We start from the raw sequence: 26,067 nt of genomic DNA, 5'->3' as shown, positions 1-26,067 counted from the left end.
GTACACAGCATACCATAATGTTCTGAATAATGGCCAAGTCTACCTCGCTCCTTATTCTACTGAACCGCTTAGGCGTAACAAACAAGTCCAACATTTATCGGAAACTGTTAAACTACCTGTTCACTACCCTCCTGCTCTCCGGGGATGTACAACTCAATCCTGGGCCCAATATCACCGAAGTGGAGAGCGGTGGATGGCCTCGTCCACTGGTCGTCGCCCCCGACTCCAGGATAGATTTTGACTCTTCAAACATACCAGAGTCGCTATATGCGATCCCTGACTCTGCTTCTGGTACGCAAGCTATTTTAATTAGTTCCCCGCATCCAGTGCAGGCGGGAGGGATTGTTAATTGCGCTACCGAACTGCCCCTAATCAAAACTAAACAAAACGGCCTAAACCCAGCCGTCAGCAACACAGAAAATTTAACTTTTTTCAGTGTGTCAATCACTCTCGAGTCATCTGGGACCCACGAGCTAAGCCCAAGGGACTACTAGGGGGGCACTTGAACATTCGTAGTGTCATTCCAAAAAGTGATCAAATTCAACATCTACTCACAGACTCCAACCTTGACTTTCTCTGCCTCTCAGAGACATGGCTCCATAAACACTCTCCATATGCTGCTTTGATTGTGCCTGGCTACAATGTTTTCAGGAGAGACAGGATTGAAGGAAGAGGAGGGGGTGTGATGATTTACATTAAAGAACATATCCGATGTAAACAAATTGAGTGGTCATGTGATAATGAACTAGAATGTATCGGCCTGAAAGTTACACTGTCTCCCCAAATGTCTTTTACCCTCATTGGAATGTATAGGCCACCTTCCACCAAAAGTGTGTTTTTTGATCAGTTTAATACCATGCTTGGGGAATGTGATTTTGGGAAAGAGGTCATCTTAATGGGAGATTTTAACATTAATTATGAAGACAAGTGTTGTAGGAAAACCCTCAAACGTATCACTAATACCTTTGACCTTACACAGCTAGTTAAAGGGCCAACCAGGGTGACTTGTTGCTCTAAAACACAGATTGATTTGGTGTTCAATAATAAACCAGAGAGAGTGACTAAATCATTCAATATGGTTACTGGGCTGTCTGATCATAATCTGACACTTATAGCCAGAAAGCTGTCTAAGAGCAGGTTTAACCTCTCTACTGTTAGAAAGCCGGATCAACTCAGAATACCTAAGAGTGAATTAAACTATTTTGAAAAAGCAATTAAGGGAATAAACTGGAATGATCTCTTGTCCTATACAGACGTGGAAGCTGATTTTTCTACCCACAATCCAGACTACAATAAATGGCTTCCAAAATCAAATCCAAACCTGGCCAAAATATCACTCTTCCTTGGCTAAATGGAGAAATCTGGAAATTGATGAAAGAACGAGATTATGCTCTAAAAATAGCCCTAAAATCTAAATTAGAGCATGACAGACGTAGGTTTACCATGTTGAGAAATAAGGTGATGAAAGAAATCAGACAGGCCAAGGCAAACTTTTTTATTAACATAATTGGGGAAGCAAAGGAAAATTCTAAATTGATATGGGAGAATCTAAAAAAGTTAACAGGGAAAGACCATAGTAACACTGCAAAAAGACTAGAAATCATGGTGAATAACAATCTAACACAGGATGCAGTCGAAATAGCAATAGCCTTCAATTCCTACTTTATTGACTCTGTCAGGGCACTGACACAGAACCCCTCCACCGGTTTCTTGGGCTCAGTGCTAGTGAATGACACTCAACCTGTCTTCATCATAAGGGAGGTTTCTGAGTCAAAGGTGAACAAGGTGATTAGCTCACTAAAGAACTCTAAAGCCAAAGATGTGTTTGGGATGGACTCTACCTTTCTTAAAAACTACAAAGAGTCACTCATTGGCCCCATTACTAAGGTCACCAACACATCTATTGGTCTCGGTGTGTTTCCAAGGGTATGGAAGTCGGCCATAATAACGGCCATCTTTAAATCAGCGACCCTGCTGACGTGAGTAACTACAGGCCCATTAGTATACTATCTGTGGTGTCAAAGGTTGTTGAAAAGTGTGTAGCAGAACAACTGATTGCCCACCTCAACAACAGCCCCTTCACATTACACTCCATGCAGTTTGGCTTCAGAGCGAAACACTCCACAGAAACGGCCAACTGCTTTCTTCTGGAAAATGTGAAGTCCAAGATGGACAAAGGGGGTGCTGTTGGGGCTGTGTTTCTGGACCTAAGGAAGGCTTTTGATACTGTTAACCATGAGATTCTCATCACAAAATTGTCAAAGTTCAACTTTTCCCCTGAGGCCTCAGTGTGTCAGAGTGAGCAATGAGCTGTCGCCCTATTGTAGCTATGATGTGGGCGTGCCCCAAGGGTCAATACTGGGGCCCCTCCTGTTCAGCCTGTACATTAATGATATGCCTTCTGTCTGTACTGGGTCTGAAGTTCAAATGTATGCAGATGATACAGTGATATATGTGCATGCAAAGAGCAAACAACAAGCTGCACAAGAACTCACCACTGTAATGGTCCAGATTACAAAGTGGCTCAGTGACTCGTGTTTGCATCTCAATGTGAAAAAAACTGTTTGCATGTTCTTCACAAAGAGGGCAACAGATGCTACTGAGCCAGATGTCTATGTGTCAGGGGAGAAGCTCCAGGTGGTATCCGATTTTAAGTACCTTGGCATCATACTTGATTCCAACCTCTCTTTTAAAAAGCATGTGAAAAAGGTAATTCAAATAACTAAATTCAACCTAGCTAATTTCCGATTTATACGAAATTGTTTGACTACAGAGGTAGCAAAACTGTACTTCAACTCTATGATACTCCCCCACTTAACATACTGCTTGACTAGTTGGGCCCAAGCTTGCTGTACAACATTAAAACCTATTCAGTCTGTCTACAAACAGGCTCTCAAAGTGCTTGATAGGAAGCCCAATAGCCATCATCATTGTCACATCCTTAGAAAGCATGAGCTCTTGAGTTGGGAAAATCTTGTGCAATACACCGACGCATGTCTTGTATTCAAGATCCTTAATGGCCTGGCTCCCCCTCCACTCAATATTTTTGTTAAACAGAAAACCCAGACATATGGCAGCAGATCCACAAGGTCTGCCATGAGAGGTGACTGTATAGTTCCCCTAAGGAAAAGCACCTTTAGTAAATCTGCATTCTCTGTGAGAGCTTCCCATGTCTGGAATACACTGCCATCAGACACACATAACTGCACCACATATCACACTTTCACAAAATGCTTGAAGACATGGCTAAAGGTCAATCAGATTTGTGAACATGGTCCCTAGCTGTGTGTTGCCGCTTTCCATGTTGTCTGTTGTCTGTAGCTTGTGAGGTGTGGAAACACTTTGTTGCTTTTATGAATTTTGTCTTGCTGCTTTTTGCTCTATGTTGCTCTGTCTGTATGCTACGTCTTGCTTGTCCTATGTTGCTATGTCTTGCTTGTTCTATGTTGCTATTGTCTATATTGTAATTGTTTTTAATAACCTGCCCAGGGACTGCTGTTGAAAATTAGCCGGCTGGCTAAAACCGGCACTTTTACTGAAACGTTGATTAATGTGCACTGTCCCTGTAAAAATAAACTCAAACTCAAACTAATGTGTCCTCTCCAAGGAGACAGGACATTGTATAATGTGTCCTCTCCAAGGAGACAGGACATTGTATAATGTTTCCTCTCCAAGGAGACAGGACATTGTATAATGTTTCCTCTCCAAGGAGACAGGACATTGTATAATGTGTCCTCTCCAAGGAGAAGTACATTGTATAATGTTTCCTCTCCAAGGAGACAGGACATTGTATAATGTGTCCTCTCCAAGGAGACAGGACATTGTATAATGTGTCCTCTCCAAGGAGACAGGACATTGTATAATGTTTCCTCTCCAAGGAGACAGGGCATTGTATAATGTGTCCTCTCCAAGGAGACAGGACATTGTATAATGTGTCCTCTCCAAGGAGACAGGACATTGTATAATGTGTCCTCTCCAAGGAGACAGGACATTGTATAATGTGTCCTCTCCAAGGAGACAGGACATTGTATAATGTGTCCTCTCCAAGGAGACAGGACATTGTATAATGTGTCCTCTCCAAGGAGACAGGACATTGTATAATGTGTCCTCTCCAAGGAGACGGTACATTGTATAATGTTCCCTCTCCAAGGAGACAGGACATTGTATAATGTTTCCTCTCCAAGGAGACAGTACATTGTATAATGTTTCCTCTCCAAGGAGACAGGACATTGTATAATGTTCCCTCTCCAAGGAGACAGTACATTGTATAATGTTTCCTCTCCAAGGAGACAGGACATTGTATAATGTTCCCTCTCCAAGGAGACAGGACATTGTATAATGTTTCCTCTCCAAGGAGACAGTACATTGTATAATGTGTCCTCTCCAAGGAGACAGGACATTGTATAATGTTTCCTCTCCAAGGAGACAGTACATTGTATAATGTTTCCTCTCCAAGGAGACAGTACATTGTATAGTGTTTTCTCTCCAAATCCCTCAAGACTGCAAATCTCTTTCCATTGACATTTGAAAAGTACAACAGCTGCGGCGACCTCCCTCTCCAACCAAGGTGTATGAACAGAGGTGCGCACTTACAAATGTACTCTTGTCACTGTCAAAATGTTACATCAAGTTTGTATGTAGTGTATAGCAACCAATAAAACAAACGCTTTGTTTGATCAGATCAGGCTTTATTGACTTCTTTAGCATAGCTATCATTTATAAATAGGAACGTTTACAAACATTGGTACAAATGATGTGTTGATTCCAATAAGTGATGCCTTGCCATGTACCTCTCTTTGCCAAACAGCAGATGGCCTCACACACCGTCTGCCCTGGTACACCTACTGAGACCCAGCAGGGGCTGCGGACAAAGACGGGATAGCAGACAGAAAATATCAGTTGTTGACCCTAAGCATTTGTGAACTTCTTATGCAGTGCTTATGTGCTACTTATAACGCGTGTTATGAAACCCTTAAAAAAGTTGCGATCTGAGATTCAGCAAACCAAAAGACTGAGGGTTGCCAGGCCTGCGTAATGATGGGTTGCCAGGCCTGCGTAATGATGGGTTGCCAGGTGTGGGTAATGATGGGTTGCCAGGTGTGGGTAATGATGGGTTGCCAGGTGTGCGTAATGATGGGTTGCCATGTGTGCGTAATGATGGGTTGCCAGGTGTGCGTAATGATGGGTTGCCAGGTATGTGTAATGATTGTTGCCAGGTGTGGGTAATGATTGTTTCCAGGTCTGCATAATGATGGGTTGCCAGGTGTGGGTACTGATGGGTTGCCAGGTGTGTGTACTGATGGGTTGCCAGGTGTGTATAATGATGGTTGCCAGGTGTGGGTACTGATGGGTTGCCAGGTGTGTATAATGATGGTTGCCAGGTGTGTGTAATGATGGTTGCCAGGTGTGGGTAATGATGGGTTGCCAGGTGTGCACAATGATGGGTTGCCAGGTGTGTAATGATGGTTGCCAGGTGTGGGTAATGATGGGTTGCCAGGTGTGGGTAATGATGGGTTGCCAGGTGTGGGTAATGATGGGTTGCCAGGTGTGGGTAATGATGGGTTGCCAGGTGTGTGTAATGATGGGTTGCCAGGTGTGTGTAATGATGTGTTGCCAGGTGTGCGTAATGATGGGTTGCCATGTGTGGCAAAGGGACAGCAAGTGGAAAGTTTTAAGTTCCTCGGCATACACATCACAGACAAAGTGAAATGGTCCACCCACATAGACAGTGTGGTGAAGAAGGCACAACAGCGCCTCTTCAACCTCTGGAGGCTGAAAAAATCTGACTTGTCACCCAAAACCCTGACAAACTTTTACAGATGCATAATCGAGAGCATCCTGTCAGGCTGTATCACTAAACCGCAAGGCTCTCCAGAGGGTGATGAGGTCTGCACAACGTATCAACAACGGGGGCAAACTACCTGCCCTCCATGACACCTACAGCACCCGATGTCACAGGAAGGCCTAAAAGATCATCAAGGACAACAACGCGAGCCACTGCCTGTTCACACCCCTCCAATCCAGAAGGCGAGGTCAGTACAGCTGCATCAAAGCTGGGACTGAGAAGAACAGCTTCTATCTCAAGGCCATCAAACTGCTAAACAGCAATCATTAACTCAAGGGAGGCTGCTGCCTACACTGAGACCCAATCACTGGCCACATTAACATATAGATGACTAGTCACTTTATACAATGGCACTTTAAATAAGGCCACTTTAATGTTGTTTAAATATCTTACATTACTCATATATGTATATATTGTATTTTATACCATCTATTGCACCTTGCCTATGCCGCTCGGACCTCGCTCATCCATATATTTACATGTACATATTCTCATTCAACCCTTTTAGATTTGTGTGTATTAGGTAGTTGTTGGGGAGTTGTTGTTAGATTACTTGTTGGTTATTACTGCACTGTCTGAACTAGAAGCACAAGCATTTCGCTACACTTGCATTAACATCTGCTAACCATGTGTTTGTGACCATTAAAATTGGATTAGATTCGATTTTTACAGGACCGACCCAACCCTGGTTAATGATTAGGATCAAAACCATAGATAGCCGGGACCCAGATCTGTTTGTCATGCCAAACAATAGCTGTAGCAGTTCTGAATGCAATTCAAAGCCAACACTGTGGTTATTAACAAAATAACTTACGAAGGACGATTGCTTTGAGGACCAAGCTTTCATCCCTCTGTGAAAATGAGCGAGGTCTTCTTCTTCTTCAAAAAAGATCTGATCATCCAAAAAATGACAACACTTACCCAGCAAGCTTTGCATGTTTCATATACACTCTGTCATGCGATCATGAAGAGAAAGAGAAGGTGAAGTATTTGATTTTTAAATAACATTAACCACTTTCAAATGACTGGAGAAATGACAACAGTTAAAAGTTGCTCTGTGATAAACCAATCACAGAGATAGAGTCAACACCGTGGCGTCTTTCATCACAATAACCGTCCCATCCATATTTCTAGGTACATATTCTAATTCATTCCTTTACGCTTGTGTGTATAAGGTCGTTGTTGTGAAATTGTTCGATTACTTGTTAGATATTACTGCGCGGTCGAAACTAGAAACACAAGCATTTCGCTACACTCGCATTAACATCTGCTAACCATGTGTATGTGACAAAATAAATGTTGATTTATTGTATTACTGATTCTACAATGTTGGGTAAAAAAAAATAATGGATTGTCCATTACCTCTGCAGCAGCCATATGATTACAATGATCCTGACAGAAGAGGACTTCCTATTTACTGGTGACAAAATTTTGGGCCAATCGTAAATGGACATGATAAAGTCATGTGATCACTTCCCCTGTCTCCTGAGTATTCTGCATAGATTATTTAAATCCATACCCATTTAAAAAACACACTTGAATGACAAAGGTATCACATACCCTAAAACAATGTTTTATTGATGAAATGTAAATGTTATTGATAAATTGATGATTGAGTAATGATAAGATATTTTAATATTCACATCTCAAAACACATTATCATTCACTTTTCACTTTGTTCCTGCACAACACCTTACGCCAAACACATCTTACGACTCCCAGGCAAACCAGCGTAACAAGCAACACACACGCCAGCAAAGTCGCCATCACATCAACCGAGTGGTATACTATCCAGGACATCTTATAGGACTCTGTCCTCAGGTGACGAGCTCCTTTATGTCTCATAACAAACTCGATCCAGAACACTGCCTTGTCCAGTGGTTTAATGGGTTGGTCTCTGTGCAGTCTGGACAACCTCTGCATGTTCTCCCTGTAGGACGGTTCATGCAGCACAGCCTTCAAAGCCTCTAGGAACACATTTCTGTCCATTGTGACGATATCCACCGTGTTAGCTGCCCCCCTCTCCTTCAACTTGGAGAGGTTGTCGGACTGGTCGAAGGCGAGAGGGAGGCCGACCACGGGGACACCGTGGTAAATGGCCTCCTGGACACCGTTGGTTCCTCCATGGGCTACAAAGGCCCGGGTCTTGGGGTGTCCGAGGAGGTCGTTCTGGGGAAGCCAGTCCACCAGTAGGGTGTTGTTACCCAGGGTAGAGGGTCTCTGTCCAGTATACCTGAGAACCACAAGAGAACCACAGTGGATATACATGAAAATCTGACACTTCTGTTTCTAAGTCTTTTGGCCCAGATAAAGTCCTGGACTAAAAGCTCAATGGAGAGTTACATTTGAAATAGTTTTTTAGTCCAGGACCAGACCTTATTGTTTTTGGAAAACTGGCTCCATTTTTACTCATAATTTGTCCAATTAATTATTTAAAGGATCTATCCATCCATCCATACCTCCAGATGACCTTCTGAGGCAGCTGAGCGAAGGCGGCAGCGATTTCATCTGCGATATCTTCAGGAAGCTCTGCCACCAAAGTCCCCAGAGTCATCATGACAACCCCATGCTCGCTGGAACTCTGAACAAACTCCTCCAGGTCCTGTGGAAGAGGCTCGGGGGGCTTACACTGGAACCCACCAATGTAGACAATATTCGGCATGGTGGGTTTCGGAAATTCAAAGACAAAATCGCTTCTCATGAGCCAGATATCTGCTTCCTGGAAGAATGCGTTGTAATCGACGTCAGGGCCAAAGAAACGCTGGACTATCGGTTTGTAGTTGGGTTCTGTGATAGATGTCAATGTGTAACTCCCGAGTATGTAAGCGAAGACGTTGGTGACTCTCTGGAGGAAGGTCATCTTGTCGGTCAACTCTGTGGGTGTGTATGGGACGTAAGAGAGAGGCGACGGGGCGATGACCAAATGAGCTTCACCTTGAATGGTCCATCTGACATTGTAAACCAGAGGAAGGTGGAGGACGCGGGCTAAGATCGTCCCTCCACCAATCCCAGGATCTGTCAGAACCAAATCAAACTTAGCATCCTGGAGAGACTGGATCAACTTTCTGTCTTCAAGGACACGAGTGATCATTTCAGCCATGTTCTTGTGGAACTCGAAAAAAGTCTCCTTCATTGATGACTGAAGCTTGAGTTCGGTCCAAAAACTTTTCCCCTGCTCCCTTTGAATCTTCAGATGTTTACTTAATATAAATTCACCAAAGAAGTTTTCATCGAAGCCACCAGTGTTGGGGATTGTAATGGTGGTGTAGTGGGGGGAATTCTCCTTGATGTACCAGCTGTTTGACGCTCGCACCACTGTGATGTCATGGCCTTTGGAATGCAACTCTTCGATGATGACTCTCATGTTGACCCAGTGGCTTCCATCCATTGGGTAGATTAATATTTTACCCCCATAGACAATATTGGACAGGGTGAAGAGCAATACGACCAATGAAATAAGGGTTGGTTGATACATCCTTCCGTCCATAGTGAAACCTTAATTAGATACAAGGAAGTAGATGTCAAACAATCAATCACAAAAAATAACTTGCTGTCAGCTATAGTTTTCAGCACATTCTGTAACATCTGACAATTGTATAGGAATCAGAGAATTGAATTGTCTCTCTGGCCCTTTTTATAAAGTTGAGAAATGGGTTGGTATTCAACGAATCTACTAGGTAACCTAGCTAATGTATACTGTCATACCAATCCAATGGGGTCATATTCAGATGGACTCATATTTGCACAAGATCATATCTGATACATCTGAATCAGATCTGGCTTCAAAAACGATTTGATATCATATTCAAATAGTTTAGCTGTGATTGAGTTTTGCTGTGACAATGGGATCAGTAGAAACGTACAAAAAGCACAAACCTGGAATTCCAGGCACTGGAATGATTTTAGCATTAAGTGAACTCTTAAATTATTTAAAAGATTTCAAATGGTGGTTGAACCCAGGTCTGATCTGGGAGAGGGTTTATGGTTATGCAACCTCATTGTTCAATGAGAATATCCTGACTGGTCGTCATTGTAAAAAAGAATGATTTCTTAACTGACTTGCCTAGTTACATAAAAAAATTAAAAGCCTTCTAGTCCCAGATCTATTTGTACAGTCTTGACAAGTCTGTTTGTTTGGTGTGACAATCACCATACAGTCTTAGAAAAAAAAAAGTGATATCTAGAACCTAAAAGGGTTCTTTGGCTGTTCCCAAAGAAGAACCCTTTGAAGAACCACTTTAGGTTCCAGGTAAAAAACCCTTTGGGTTCCATGTTGAACCCTTTCCACAGAGGTTCAGGTGTGCGTAATGATAGGTTGCCAGGTCTGCGTAATGATAGGTTGCCAGGTCTGCGTAATGATAGGTTGCCAGGTCTGCGTAATGATAGGTTGCCAGGTCTGCGTAATGATGGGTTGCCAGGTCTGCGTAATGATGGGTTGCCAGGTCTGCGTATTAAGAGTTGCCAGGTGTGCATATTAAGGTTTGCCAGGTCTGCATAATGCTGGGTCGCCAGGTGTGCGTAATGATGGGTTGCCATGTGTACGTAATGATGGGTTGCCAGGTGTGTATAATGATGGGTTGCCAGGTGTGTGTAATGATGGGAACTATGTGTGTGTAATGATGGGTTGCCAGGTGTGCGTAATGATGGGAACTATGTGTGCGTAATGATGGGTTGCCAGGTGTGCGTAATGATGGGTTGCCAGGTGTGCGTCATGATGGGTTGCCAGGTGTGCGTAATGATGGGTTGCCAGGTGTGCGTAATGATGGGTTGCCAGGTGTGCGTAATGATGGGTTGCCAGGTGTGCGTAATGATGGGTTGCCAGTTGTGTGTAAAGATAAGTTGCCAGAGCCGGTTGTTAGTCAACCAGCGACGTCGACCGTCGGAGCGGGAGTAAACGTGACAGTCAGGCTCCAAGGATCTCCCATTCTTTGTAGCACTGAATAGTTCCATCAATCACCCTGAGTCCTTCTGATCCATCAGAGGGTGTGGAGAGATGTCCACCAGACCAGAGCAGGAATGTCCACCAGAGCTGTTTCCATAAAATGTTACATTATTTTCTCTACCACAAGCCACCTCCAACGGCGTTTTAGATAATTAGTCAGTACGTCCAACTGGCCTCACAACCACGTGTAATCACGCCAGCCCAGGACCTCCACATCCAGCTCCTTCACCTGCGGGATCATCTGAGACCAGCCACCTGATAGCTGATGAAACTGTGGGTTTACACAACCAAAGAATTTCTGCACAAACTGTCAGAAACCATCTCAGGGAAGCTCATCTGCGTGCTCGTCATCCTCACCTAGATCATGACCTGACTGCAGTTCGGTGTTGATGGTATGGGCAGGCATAAGCTACGGACAACGAACATAATTCCATTTTATCGATGGCAATTTTGAATGCACAGAGATACCTTGAAGAGATTGAGACTCATTGTCGCGCAATTCATCCTCCGCCATCATCTCATGTTTCAGCATGATAATGCACTGCCCCATGTCACAAGACTCTGTACACAATTCCTGGAAGCTGAAAAGGGCCCAGTTCTTCCATGTGTAACGGATGTGAAACGGCTAGCTTAGTTAGCGGTGGTGCTGAGGTAACGGATGTGAAACGGCTAGCTTAGTTAGCGGTGGTGCGCGCTAAATAGCGTTTCAATCGGTGACGTCACTTGCTCTGAGACCTTGAAGTAGTAGTTCCCCTTGCTCTGCAAGGGCCGTGGCTTTTGTGGAGCGATGGGTAATGATGCTTCGAGGGTGACTGTTGTTGGTGTATGCAGAGGGTCCCTGGTTCGCGCCCGGGTATGGGCGAGGGGACAGTTTAAAGTTATACTGTTACACATGGCCTACATACTCACCAGACATAATGACTGTCTTTCTGATCCATGCCCCTAACTTTATTTTAAGGTACAGTATCTGTGACCAACATATGCATATCTGTATTCCCAGCCATGTGAAATCCATAGATTTATATTTCAATTGACTGATTTCCTTATATGAACTGTAACTCTTTTGAAATGCATGTTGCGTTTATATTTTTGTTTAGTGTGAAATTCCTATAGAAAATAAATGAAGTGAAACTGTTAATTCAGTTTACTTTCAGAATGGAATCAACACCAATCCTGGTTACTGGACTGACCCCAATCCTGGTTACTGGACTGACCCCAATCCTGGTTACTGGACTGACCCCAATCCTGGTTACTGGACTGACCCCAATCCTGGTTACTGGACTGACCCCAATCCTGGTTACTGGACTGACCCCAACCCTGGTTACTGGACTGACCCCAATCCTGGTTACTGGACTGACCCCAATGACCCCAACCCTGGTTACAGGACTGACCCCAATCCTGGTTACAGGACTGACCCCAATCCTGGTTACAGGACTGACCCCAATCCTGGTTACTGGACTGACCCCAATCCTGGTTACTAGACTGACCCCCCTGGTTACAGGACCCTGGTTACAGGACTGACCCCAATCCTGGTTACAGGACTGACCCCAATCCTGGTTACAGGACTGACCCCCTGGTTACTGGACTGACCCCGACTGGTTACAGGACTGACCCCCTGGTTACTGGACTGACCCCACTGACCCTGGTTACTGGACTGACAGGACTGACCCCAACCCTGGTTACAATCCTGGTTACAGGACTGACCCCAATCCTGGTTACTGGACTGACCCCAATCCTGGTTACAACCCCAACTGTTACAGGACTGACCCCCTGGTTACAGGACTGACCCCAACCCTGGTTACTGGACTGACCCCAACCCTGGTTACTGGACTGACCCCAATCCTGGTTACTGGACTGACAATCCTGGTGGACTACCCCCCTGGTTACAGGACTAACCCCAATCCTGGTTACAGGACTGACCCCAATCCTGGTTACAGGACTGACCCCAACCCTGGTTACTGGACTGACCCCAACCCTGGTTACTGGACTGACCCCAATCCTGGTTACTGGACTGACCCCAATCCTGGTTACTGGACTGACCCCAATCCTGGTTACAGGACTGACCCCAATCCTGGTTACTGGACTGACCCCAATCCTGGTTACAGGACTGACCCCAATCCTGGTTACTGGACTGACCCCCTGGTTACTGGACTGACCCCAATCCTGGTTACTGGACTGACCCCAATCCTGGTTACAGGACTGACCCCAATCCTGGTTACTGGACTGACCCCAATCCTGGTTACAGGACTGACCCCAATCCTGGTTACTGGACTGACCCCAATCCTGGTTACAGGACTGACCCCAATCCTGGTTACTGGACTGACCCCAACCCTGGTTACTGGACTGACCCCAATCCTGGTTACAGGACTGACCCCAATCCTGGTTACAGGACTGACCCCAATCCTGGTTACTGGACTGACCCTTGCCCCTGGTTACTGGACTGACCCCCTGGTGGACTGACCAATCCTGGTTACAGACTGACCCCAACCCTGGTTACTGGAACAATCCTGGTTACTGGACTGACCCCAACTGGACTGACCCCAACCCTGGTTACTGGACTGACCCCAACCCTGGTTACTGGACTGACCCAACCCTGGTTACTGGACTGACCCCCCTGGTTACTGGACTGACCCCAACCCTGGTTACTGGACTGACCCCAAGTTACTGGACTGACCCCAATCCTGGTTACTGGACTGACCCCAATCCTGGTTTGGACTGACCCCAATCCTGGTTACTGGACTGACCCCAATCCTGGTTACTGGACCCCAATCCTGGTTACTGGGACAATCCTGGTTACTGGACTGACCCCAATCCTGGTTACTGGACTGACCCCAATCCTGGTTACAGGACTGACCCCAATCCTGGTTACAGGACTGACCCCAATCCTGGTTACTGGACTGACCCCAATCCTGGTTACTGGACAATCCTGGTTACTGGACTGACCCCAATCCTGGTTACTGGACTGACCCAATCCTGGTTACAGGACTGACCCCAATCCTGGTTACTGGACTGATCCTGGTTACAGGACTGACCCCAATCCTGGTTACTGGACTGACCCCACCCTGGTTACTGGACTGACCCCAATCCTGGTTACTGGACTGACCCCAATCCTGGTTACTGGACTGACCCTGGTTACAGGACTGACCCCAATCCTGGTTACTGGACTGACCCCAATCCTGGTTACTGAACTGACCCCAATCCTGGTTACTGGACTTTATGTAAACAGGAAATCATATATCCTGAAGGTGCATTTATTGTAGCTGGGGATTTTAACAAAGCAAATTTGAGAACAAGGCTACCTTAATTCCATCATCATATTGATTGCACTAATACACTGGATCACTGCTACTATAACTTCCGTGATGCATATAAAGCCCCCCCCGCCCTCCCTTCGACAAATCCGACCACGATGCCATCTTGCCCCTACTGTTTTATAGGCATAAACTCAAACAGGATGTAGCAGTGACGAGAACCAGTCAACGCTGGTCTGACCAATCGGAAGCCAAGCATCAAGATTGTTTAGATCATGTTGGAATATGTTCCGGTCGGCCTCAGAGAATAACATCGACCTATACGCTGACTCGTGAGTGAGTTTATAAAGAGAGCATTGGAGATGTTGTACCGACACTGACTATTAAAACCTACCCTAACCAGAAACCGTGGATGGATGGCGGCATTTGCGAAAAACTGAAAGTGCGAACCACCACATTTAACAATGGAAATAGGTCTGAGAATATGGCTGAATATAAACTGTGTAGTTATTCTCCTGAGTATACTGCATAGATTATTTAAATCCATACCCATTTAAAAAACAAACTTGAAGGACAAAGGTATCACATACCCTAAAACAATGTTTTATTGATGAAATGTAAATGGTATTGATAAATTGCTGATTGAGCAATGATAAGATATTTTAATATTCACATCTCAAAACACATTATCATTCACTTTTCACTTTGTTCCTGCAAAACACCTTACGCCAAACACATCTTACGACTCCCAGGCAAACCAGCGTAACAAGCAACACACACGCCAGCAAAGTCGCCATCACATCAACCGAGTGGTATACTATCCAGGACATCTTATAGGACTCTGTCCTCAGGTGACGAGCTCCTTTATGTCTCATAACAAACTCGATCCAGAACACTGCCTTGTCCAGTGGTTTAATGGGTTGGTCTCTGTGCAGTCTGGACAACCTCTGCATGTTCTCCCTGTAGGACGGTTCATGCAGCACAGCCTTCAAAGCCTCTAGGAACACATTTCTGTCCATTGTGACGATATCCACCGTGTTAGCTGCCCCCCTCTCCTTCAACTTGGAGAGGTTGTCGGACTGGTCGAAGGCGAGAGGGAGGCCGACCACCGGGACACCGTGGTAAATGGCCTCCTGGACACCGTTGGTTCCTCCATGGGCTACAAAGGCCCGGGTCTTGGGGTGTCCGAGGAGGTCGTTCTGGGGAAGCCAGTCCACCAGTAGGGTGTTGTTACCCAGGGTAGAGGGTCTCTGTCCAGTATACCTGAGAACCACAAGAGAACCACAGTGGATATACATGAAAATCTGACACTTCTGTTTCTAAGTCTTTTGGCCCAGATAAAGTCCTGGACTAAAAGCTTATTGTTTTTGGAAAACTGGCTCCATTTTTACTCATAATTTGTCCAATTAATTATTTAAAGGATCTATCCATCCATCCATACCTCCAGATGACCTTCTGAGGCAGCTGAGCGAAGGCGGCAGCGATTTCATCTGCGATATCTTCAGGAAGCTCTGCCACCAAAGTCCCCAGAGTCATCATGACAACCCCATGCTCGCTGGAACTCTGAACAAACTCCTCCAGGTCCTGTGGAAGAGGCTCGGAGGGCTTACACTGGAACCCACCAATGTAGACTATATTCGGCATGGTGGGTTTTGGAAATTCAAAGACAAAATCGCTTCTCATGAGCCAGATATCTGCTTCCTGGAAGAATGCGTTGTAATCGACGTCAGGGCCAAAGAAACGCTGGACTATCGGTTTGTAGTTGGATTCTGTGATAGATGTCAATGTGTAAGTCCCGAGTATGTAAGCCAAGACGTTGGTGACTCTCTGGAGGAAGGTCATCTTGTCGGTCAACTCTGTGGCTGTGTATGGGACGTAAGAGAGAGGCGACGGGGCGATGACCAAATGAGCTTCACCTTGAATGGTCCATCTGACATTGTAAACCAGAGGAAGGTGGAGGACGCGGGCTAAGATCGTCCCTCCACCAATCCCAGGATCTGTCAGAACCAAATCAAACTTAGCATCCTGGAGAGACTGGATCAACTTTCTGTCTTCAAGGACACGAGTGATCATTTCAGCCATGTTCTTGTGGAACTCGAAAAAAGTCTCCTTCATTGATGACTGAAGCTTGAGTTCGGTCCAAAAACTTTTCCCCTGCTCCCTTTGAATCTTCAGATGTTTACTTAATATAAATTCACCAAAGAAGTTTTCATCGAAGCCACCAGTGTTGGGGATGGTAATGGTGGTGTAGTGGGGGGAATTCTCCTTGATGTACCAGCTGTTTGACGCTCGCACCACTGTGATGTCATGGCCTTTGGAATGCAACTCTTCGATGATGACTCTCATGTTGACCCAGTGGCTTCCATCCATTGGGTAGATTAATATTTTACCCCCATAGACAATATTGGACAGGGTGAAGAGCAATACGACCAATGAGATAAGGGTTGGTTGATACATCCTTCCGTCCATAGTGAAACCTTAATTAGATACAAGGAAGTAGATGTCAAACAATCAATCACAATAATTAACTTGCTGTCAGCTATAGTTTTCAGCACATTCTGTAACATCTGACAATTGTATAGGAATCAGAGAATTGAATCGTCTCTTTGGCCATTTTTATAAAGTTGCGAAATGGGTTGGTATTCAACGAATCTACTAGGTAACCTAGCTAATGTATACTGTCATACCAATCCAATAGGGTCATACTCAGATGGACTCAGTTGCACAAGATCATATCTGATACATCTGAATCAGATGTGGGTTCAAAAACGATTTGATATCATATTCAAATAGTTTTGCTGTGACAATGGGACCAGTAGAAAAGTACAAAAAGCACAAACTTGGCATTCCAGGTGTAACAATAGAACTTTAGTCCGTCCCCTCGCCCCTACCCGGGCTCGAACCAGGGACCCTCTGCACACATCAACAACAGTCACCCATGAAGCATCGTTACCCATCGCTCGACAAAAGCCGCGGCCCTTGCAGAGCAAGGGGAACCACTACTTCAAGGTCTCAGAGCACGTGACGTCACCGATTGAAACGCTATTTAGCACCGCTAACTAGCTAGCCATTTCACATCCGTTACCTCAGCACCACCGCTAACTAGCTAGCCATTTCACATCCGTTACCTCAGCACCACTACTAACTAGCTAGCCATTTCACATCCGTTACCTCAGCACCACCGCTCACTAGCTAGCCATTTCACATCCGTTACCTCAGCACCACCGCTCACTAGCTAGCCATTTCACATCCGTTACCTCAGCACCACCGCTAACTAGCTAGCCATTTCACATCCGTTACACAGGCACTCCAAAAGCAAACTCTTAAATTATTTAAAAGATTTCAAATGGTGGTTGAACCCAGGTATAATCTGGGAGAGGGTTTATGGTTATGCAACCTCATTGTTCAATCGGAATATTCTGACTGCTGCAGATCACATTATGAAGCATAGAATGGGTTGTGGATGGGAGGAGCAGCTAGCTGTGTTGTTACCATGCTATGTTGTCATGTGTTGCTGCCATGGTGTGTTGTCATGTGTTACTACCATGGTGTGTTGCTGCCATGGTTTGTTGTCATGTGTTGCTGCCATGGTGTGTTGTCATGTGTTGCTGCCATGCTGTGTTGTTGTCTTAGGTCTCTCTTTATGTGGTGTTGTGGTGTCTCTCTTTATGTGGTGTTGTGGTGTCTCTCTTTATGTGGTGTTGTGGTGTCTCTCCTGTTGTGTTATGTCCTATATTATTAATCCCAGCCTCCATCCCCACAGGAGGCCGTCATTGTAAATAAGAATGTTTTCTTAACTGACTTGCCTAGTTACATAAAAAATAAATAAAATAAAATAATGAAAAGCCTTCTAGTCCCAGATCTATTTGTACAGTCTTGACAAGTCTGTTTGTTTGGTGTGACAATCACCATACAGTCTTAGAAAAAAAAGGTGATATCTAGAACCTAATAGGGTTCTTTGGCTGTTCCCAAAGAAGAACCCTTTGAAGAACCACTTTAGGTTCCAGGTAAAAAAAAAACTTTGGGTTCCATGTAGAACCCTTTCCACAGAGGGTCCAAAAAGGGTTCTCCTATGAGGGCACCCGAAGAACCCTATTGGAACCCTTTTTCTAAGTGTAGGAGTTGGCAAGGCAGCACAAACAGACCTGGAACCAGGCTAAGAAGTAGCATCCATGGATAAACTCATGTTGCTTACTACATCCTTAGAAATCCAGAACCGGTTTTGTGAAAACGTTCCACTTCTTGTGCCCCTTGTCATTGTTTGGCAAGAAGGAGTGGTATCTTAGTACAAAGAGACTAGATTTCTCCAGGTTACACAGATCACATATCATTTATCTAATTTGCTTTCCATAATGAATTGCCTTTATGATGCAAACAGAATGCCCCCCCTCCCACACACACATAATAAGTACTTAAACAAGTCACATAATAAATTGGACTCACTCTGTGTGCAATAATAGTGTTTAACATGATTTATGAATAGCCACCTCATCTCTGTACCACACACACACAATTATCTGTAGTCGGACAGTGAATTTCAAACACAGATTCAACAACCAAGACCAGGGAGGTTTTCCAATGTCTCATAAAGAAGGGACCCCATTGGTAGGTGGGTTATAAAAAAATATAACTTAAACTATTTTTTTTTAGAAGCTGACATTGAATATCACGTTGAGCATGGTGAAGTTATTAATTACACTTTGGATGGTGTATCAATACACCCAGTCACGACAAAGATACAGCCGTCCTTCCTAACTCAGTTGCCGAAGAGGAAGGAAACCACTCAGGGATTTCATCATGAGGCCAATGGTGACCATAAAACAGTTATAGTTTAATGGCTGTGATAGGATAGAAAACTGAGGATGGAAACTGAGGATAGATCAACAACATTGTAGTTACTCCACAATACAACCTAAATGACAGAATGAAAAGAAGGAAGCCTGTATATAATAAACACCTTCTAAAACATGCATCCTGTTTGCAACAAGACACTAAAGTAAAACCGCAAGAAATGTGGCAAAGAAATTCACTTTATGTCCTGAATACAAAGCGTTATGTTTGGGGCAAATCCAACACAACCTATCACTGAGTTCCACTCTTCATATTTTCAAGCATGGTGGTGGCTGCATCATGTTATGGGTATGCTTGTCATCGGCAAGGACTAGGGAGTTTTTAAGGATAAAAAGAAACGGAAAAGAACTAAGCACAGGCAGAATCCTAAAGGAAAACCTGGTTCAGTCAGTTTTCCAACAAACATTGAGAGACAAATTCCCCTTTCAGCAGGACAATAACCCAAAACACTAGACCAAATCTACACTGCATTGCTTACCAAGAAACCAATGAATGTTCCTGGGTGGCCGAGATACAGTTTTGACTTAAATCTGCTTGAAAATCTATGGTAAGACCTGAAAATGGTAATCTGGCAATGATCAACAAGAAAGTTGACAGAGCTTGAAGAATTTAGAAAATAGATAATGGGCAAATTTTGCACCGTCCAGGCATGGAAAGCTCTTAGAGATGTACCCAGAAAGACTCACAGCTGTAATCGCTGCAAAAGGTGCTTCTACAAAGTACTGACTCAGGGGTGTGAATACTTATGTAAATTAGATATTTCTGCATTTAATTTTCAATAAATGTGCAAACATTTCAAAAAACATGTTCAGGCTGTAACACACTGTGGAATAAGTCAAGGGGTATGAATACTTTCTGAAGGCCCTGTAACTTACTAACTAACCACTAACTATCAAAAAACTATCTGAATGAATTAAACTAAATGTTTAAATAACCATTGTTAACCTAAAAAAAATAAAGCCTTTATAAATGTACAGTGTTCTCACTGATAGATTACCTACCAAAACCAGCCAAGTCCACAAGCAGTTTTAAAATCCAAATCAGTGTTAGTTTGTCCAACTGCCCAGACAACTACGTTACATTCATTCACATCTCACTGAAAGGCAGTCCTGTAGGGTTGTGTCCTCTGATTGTTGGTATCAGACATGTGACATAAAGGTAAGTTAGGTTCCTCCTCACTACTACAACAGTGCCTTGTTAAACGCAAAACTACTTGGGGAGTCTGGAGGTTACACAATCTCTGTGTGACCAGTGGCAAATCACACCATATTCCCTACAAAGTGGACTGTTTTTAACCATCGTCTTACACAAAAAAATAATAATACATTAGGTGTGTGTAACAATGCATTCCAGAACTTGTTTGAACTTTAGAAATGGTTGTGTCCCAAATTGTACCCTTTTCCCTATATAGCGCACTACTTCTGACCAAGGCTCTGGTTAAAAGCTGTACACTACATAGGGGAAAGGGTGCCATTTGGAACACAAACCATGTTCAAAGTTCAAACGAGTTCTGCAACCGTTTTTTTTTTGTGTGACTCATACGCACAAGTGAAAATGTTCAGTCTCACAATTTGCAACAAACATGCATATATGCATATCAGTTCCATACATTAAGAAACGTCTCTTCGCCATTGGTAGCAATTGTAAGGTGGCAGATAGCCAAGCGGTTAGAGAGGCAAACCAGCAACTGGAAACTTGCCCGTTTGAATCCAGGATCCGATGAGAAAAAAAAAATCTGTTGCGCGTCTTGGCTTAAAAGCGAAAGTAGTAACATTTGGGTTGACCTTGTGTTGCAATTGACCAATAAAATAATCTTAATCTGTTAGATAACATAGCCAAGGGGCATTGCACGCACCATGTTAAACACATAGTTGAACTTGGTTGAAACACAAGAGTAGTAGAGGAAAGGTGAGTGCCCGGGAAAAATGATTATGACACGTGACCATGACTGTGCTGTGCCTTGTATTACCATGTGACGGTCTCAATGACGCCTTAGAGAGGGTACAGAATGCAGTGCACACACACTTTGCATTACTGTATACTTCATTGCAAATAGTGTAAGACAAAGGATTGTGAAGGCGATCCAAATAAAAAGTCAGAATAGTTGACCATTATTTAATAGTGAAAAGAGGGGCATTGTTAATAGTGAGTGGCGCCTTTAAAACAATAGCATAGCACGTAAACTCTCAAATTCTCTCTCTCTTTCTCTGATTAGCTATGAATCATTTTACTGTGTGTGTCTCATTCTCAGAACTCACCCACAGAGGATAAATTGATGGATGAGATCTCTGAAGTCTACATGAAAATGGTTAAAAAGCAACAAAATTGAAGTTTTGGAATGGCCTAGTCAATGTCCAGACCCCCGTAATAATGGCGCCGAATGGAATGGCCTAGTCAATGTCCAGACCCCTGTAATAACGGCGCCGAATGGAATGGCCTAGTCAATGTCCAGACCCCCGTAATAATGGCGCCGAATGGAATGGCCTAGTCAATGTCCAGACCCCCGTAATAACGGCGCCGAATGGAATGGCCTAGTCAATGTCCAGACCCCCGTAATAACGGCGCCGAATGGAATGGCCTAGTCAATGTCCAGACCCCCGTAATAACGGCGCCGAATGGAATGGCCTAGTCAATGTCCAGACCCCCGTAATAACGGCGCCGAATGGAATGGCCTAGTCGATGTCCAGAACCCCGTAATAACGGCGCCGAATGGAATGGCCTAGTCAATGTCCAGACCCCGTAATAACGGCGCCGAATGGAATGGCCTAGTCGATGTCCAGACCCCGTAATAACGGCGCCGAATGGAATGGCCTAGTCAATGTCCAGACCCCGTAATAACGGCGCCGAATGGAATGGCCTAGTCAATGTCCAGACCCCGTAATAACGGCGCCGAATGGAATGGCCTAGTCGATGTCCAGAACCCCGTAATAACGGCCGAATGGAATGGCCTAGTCAATGTCCAGACCCCGTAATAACGGCGCCGAATGGAATGGCCTAGTCGATGTCCAGACCCCCGTAATAACGGCGCCGAATGGAATGGCCTAGTCGATGTCCAGACCCCGTAATAACGGCGCCGAATGGAATGGCCTAGTCAATGTCCAGACCCCCGTAATAACGGCGCCGAATGGAATGGCCTAGTCAATGTCCAGACCCCCGTAATAACGGCGCCGAATGGAATGGCCTAGTCAATGTCCAGACCACCGTAATAACGGCGCCGAATGGAATGGCCTAGTCAATGTCCAGACCCCCGTAATAACGGCGCCGAAGGGAATGGCTGCCGTTTTACGGGCTCCTAACCAACTGTGCTATTTTGTTTGTTTTTACACATTGTTTGTAACTTATTTTGTACATAATGTTGCTGCTACCGTCTCTTATGACGGAAAAGAGCTTCTGGACATCAGAACAGAGATTACTCGCCTCGAACTGGACATTTCTTTAATGAGTCCGATGCAAAGGATATACTGCTTCTGTGACACGGCCCAAATCCCCGTCATTCGCGTGAAGAAAATACGGAAATATAGGGGGGGGCCGTAGATCGGGGTGCCTTGTGAAAATTTGTCGGCAAGTGGGTAACCCGCCTCTACCACCCCTTCTATTAGGCAACGTGCAATCACTGGAAAAATAAACTGCATGATCTCCGTTCGAGATTATCCTACCAACAGGACATTGAAAAATGTAGGATCTTATGTTTCACCGAGACACGGATAATATAGAGCTGGCTTGGTTTTCCGTGCATCGGCAGGACAGAACAGCTACGTCTGGTGAGACGAGGGCTGGGGGTATGTGTCTATTTGTCAATAAAAGCTGGTGAGCGATGTCTAATATTAAAGAAGTCTTGAGGTATTGCTGTAAACCACACTATCTACCAAGAGACTCCATCCACTACCGACATACACAAATTACCTCGACTAACCTGTATCCCCGTACCGGTACCCTCTGTATATAACCTTGTTATTATTTTTACTTTAGTTAATTTAGTATATATTTTCTTAACTCTATTTTCTTAAAACTGCATTGTTAAGGGATTATAAGTAAGCATTTCATGGTAAGGTCTACACCGGATTTTGATTTGATCCCAAGTTGTGGCAGGACTTGAAAACCCACAAATGTTGCTGAGTTACAACAGTTCTGCATGGAAGAATGGACCAAAAATTCCTCCACAGCGACGTGAGACTGATCGACATACACCCCCCGACCGTGACCCCCAATTCACATGACTATGGAGGGACTTAATGGAGAAGCTCAGCCTCACTTCCAGGTACCAGCCTCAGTCCAACGGGCAGGTGGAGAGGATGAACCAGGAGCTGGGGAGGTTCCTGAGGAGTCACTGTCAGGACTTGCAGAGTGACTGGGCACGATTCCTACCATGGGCCGAGTCCGCCCAGAACTTGCTGCGTCACTCTTCTCCTGCATTAACACCCTGCTCTGGGTTTTCAGCCTGCAGTTGATGAGTGGTTCCGGCACGCAGAAGAAGTGTGGAGCGACGCTCATGAGAGACCGCCCATCGTCAAAAGGAACAGGCAGACCGCCACGCAGTATTCCACCCGGGGGATTGAGTCTGGCTCTCTTCCAGCAACCTCCCACTCCGCCTGTCCTGCAAGAATCTGAGCCCCCGGTTTGTGGGGCCGTTCAAGTGGGGCCGTTGAATTTTACCCCTTTTTCTCCCCAATTTTGTGGTATCCAATTGTTTTTAGTAGCTACTATCTTGTCTCATCGCTACAACTCCCGTACGGGCTCGGGAGAGACAAAGGTTGAAAGTCATGCATCCTCCGATACACAACCCAACCAAGCCGCACTCTTAACACAGCGCGCATCCAACCTGGAAGCCAGCCGCACCAATGTGTCGGAGGAAACACCGTGCACCTGGCAACCTTGGTTAGCGCGCACTGCGCCTGGCCCGCCACAGGAGTCGCTGGTGCACGATGAGACAAGGACATCCCTAGCGGCCAAGCCCCCCCTAACCCGGACGACGCTAGGTCAATTATGCATCGCCCCACGGACCTCCCGGTCGCGGCCGGTTACGATAGAGCCTGGGCGCGAACCTCAGAGTCTCTGATGGCACAGCTGGCGCTGCAGTACAGCGCCCTTAACCACTGCGCCACCTGGATTCCAGGACATTCTGGATTCCAACATCATCTGTGATTTCCACCTTCGCCGCCCGGACCGACCCGCTCCTTGTCCTCAGGGTCACCTCCCTGGTCGGCGTCGTCCTGCAGCAGGAGCCGTGCATCCATGAGGGGGGACGGGTGTGCCTACTGTCACACCTCCCCTCTGGCGCATGACGTCGCCGGTCCTGGGATTCATCATTACACACACTTGGCATCCTTCCTTACTCTCACCTGCAGATCATCATGATTCACACCTGGACTCCATTACCTTCATCATTACCTCCCCTCTATATGTCCCTTATGTTTATTCCTCAGTCGGTATTGTTTCCTGTCTTCATGCTCTCGTCCACTGTTACGCCGTCTTGTTTCAAGTTCGTTGTTTTATTAAACATTTCACCTGCACCCGTTTCTCGACTCACAGCGTCATCTTTACAAACTCACCCCCCCCCCCCGAGAAGCAGGGCATTAGACCTCTCACTTAAACTTAAATCCAAACTGGTTGGGGTCAAATCAATTCCAGTAAATTCAGAAAATGAATTCCAAATTTTCCTCATCGAAAAACATTGTGGAGAATTGGAATTTCAGTGAACTTCCTTAATTGACTGAACTTTAAATGGAATTGACTCCAACCCTGCTGGGAAGATAATATTCAACCAGACACTGCATTTCCCATCGGACAATATTCAAGTTGGATCAATTCTAGCCTGGTTTCAGAACTGCTTCTGCTGTCCTGCCAATTCCTATCGTAAATGACAAAAGAAGCTAACAGATCTGGGACCAGGCTAGATCAACTACAACATGTTAAATGAAACATCAACAAAAAAATGTAAAATAGAAGAAATTACATCAGGATACAAAAGCAGAGGCAGACAGTCCGGTAATCATAACGACGACATAGACGATCCTCACACAAGTGTTGTAAAGGTTCAATGGACCATCGAAATCAACAAATCAGAATTGACTGAAACAGTTATTCTGAAGAATAAGGCTAGACTTAAAGAGTTAAAAGCGAAAATGAAAAAAGTTAAGTACCAACAATAAAAAGGTAACGGATTCTGAATCACAGGCCCCAGGAACCTGATGTGTTCAGAGACACTTATAGATGGGTTATATAGATGGGTGGTTTATAGTCACTAACCTGATGTGTTCAGAGACACTTATAGATGGGTTATATAGATGGGTGGTTTATAGTCACTAACCTGATGCGTTCAGAGACACTTATAGATGGGTTATATAGATGGGTGGTTTATATTCACTAACCTGATGTGTTCAGAGACACTTATAGATGGGTTATATAGATGGGTGGTTCATATTCACTAACCTGATGTGTTCAGAGACACTTATAGATGGGTTATATATATGGGTGGTTTAAATATTCACTAACCTGATGTGTTCAGAGACACTTATAGATGGGTGGTTTAAATATTCACTAACCTGATGTGTTCAGAGACACTTATAGATGGGTTATATAGATGGGTGGTTTAAATATTCACTAACCTGACAGTTCTGGGTCACTTCGGAATGTGAGAAATCGGGCATTCTTAACCCTGCAGAGTAATAGGTTTTGGTTGACATTATCACTTACAAATTAAACAAAACATTTTTTTTTTTTTTTTTTTAAATGCAAACCTCAAATTATACTAGCTACATACTAAATAAAATAGACATTGTCATTACTTGGCCATTGATAATGAGGCTAGAATGAGAAGGAACATGGCAGAAACCTAACAATGAGGCGTCACACAACCGACCAATGGATCATATGGTGTTCAATCTAGTAGCATAAATGACAAAACACAGCATTTATTACGATACAATTTATTATTATTTTTTTTTTTACTTTTGCAACCAAAGCAAATGATCTGCTCCTACTTTCGTACAGAGTTAGTATGCATCATACAGGAAGTCCCTTTTAGGGTCATATTTGGATTATACTTGCTAGTACTACACACACACACATACACACATACACACATACATACATACATACATACATACATACATACATACACACACACATACACAGTAGTATACTGCCTAGTAAAGAAAAATAGCCTTTACTCCAGCGAG

The 26,067-nt window shown here is 44.6% G+C and overlaps 2 protein-coding genes across 2 annotated transcripts; both read right to left on the bottom strand.

Moving 5' to 3' along the window:
• Nucleotides 1-7,397: 7,397 nt before the first annotated feature.
• On the bottom strand, nucleotides 7,398-19,944 carry LOC135508947 (UDP-glucuronosyltransferase 2A1-like). The gene is made up of 3 exons (XM_064929183.1): nucleotides 19,891-19,944; nucleotides 8,305-9,340; nucleotides 7,398-8,078 (listed from the first exon to the last, which is right to left on the bottom strand). The coding sequence occupies exons 2-3, from the start codon at nucleotides 9,330-9,332 to the stop codon at nucleotides 7,505-7,507; spliced, it is 1,602 nt and encodes a 533-aa protein (XP_064785255.1). The 5' UTR covers nucleotides 9,333-9,340; nucleotides 19,891-19,944; the 3' UTR covers nucleotides 7,398-7,504.
• On the bottom strand, nucleotides 14,621-20,001 carry LOC135508946 (UDP-glucuronosyltransferase 2C1-like). The gene is made up of 3 exons (XM_064929182.1): nucleotides 19,891-20,001; nucleotides 15,480-16,515; nucleotides 14,621-15,301 (listed from the first exon to the last, which is right to left on the bottom strand). The coding sequence occupies exons 2-3, from the start codon at nucleotides 16,505-16,507 to the stop codon at nucleotides 14,728-14,730; spliced, it is 1,602 nt and encodes a 533-aa protein (XP_064785254.1). The 5' UTR covers nucleotides 16,508-16,515; nucleotides 19,891-20,001; the 3' UTR covers nucleotides 14,621-14,727.
• Nucleotides 20,002-26,067: the final 6,066 nt, after the last annotated feature.

This window comes from Oncorhynchus masou, chromosome 22 (assembly GCF_036934945.1).
Source record: "Oncorhynchus masou masou isolate Uvic2021 chromosome 22, UVic_Omas_1.1, whole genome shotgun sequence".
Classification (NCBI taxonomy): Eukaryota; Metazoa; Chordata; class Actinopteri; order Salmoniformes; family Salmonidae; genus Oncorhynchus; species Oncorhynchus masou.
Note: the sequence above shows the minus strand (reverse complement) of the source record. Positions and strands in the feature narration are given on the sequence as shown.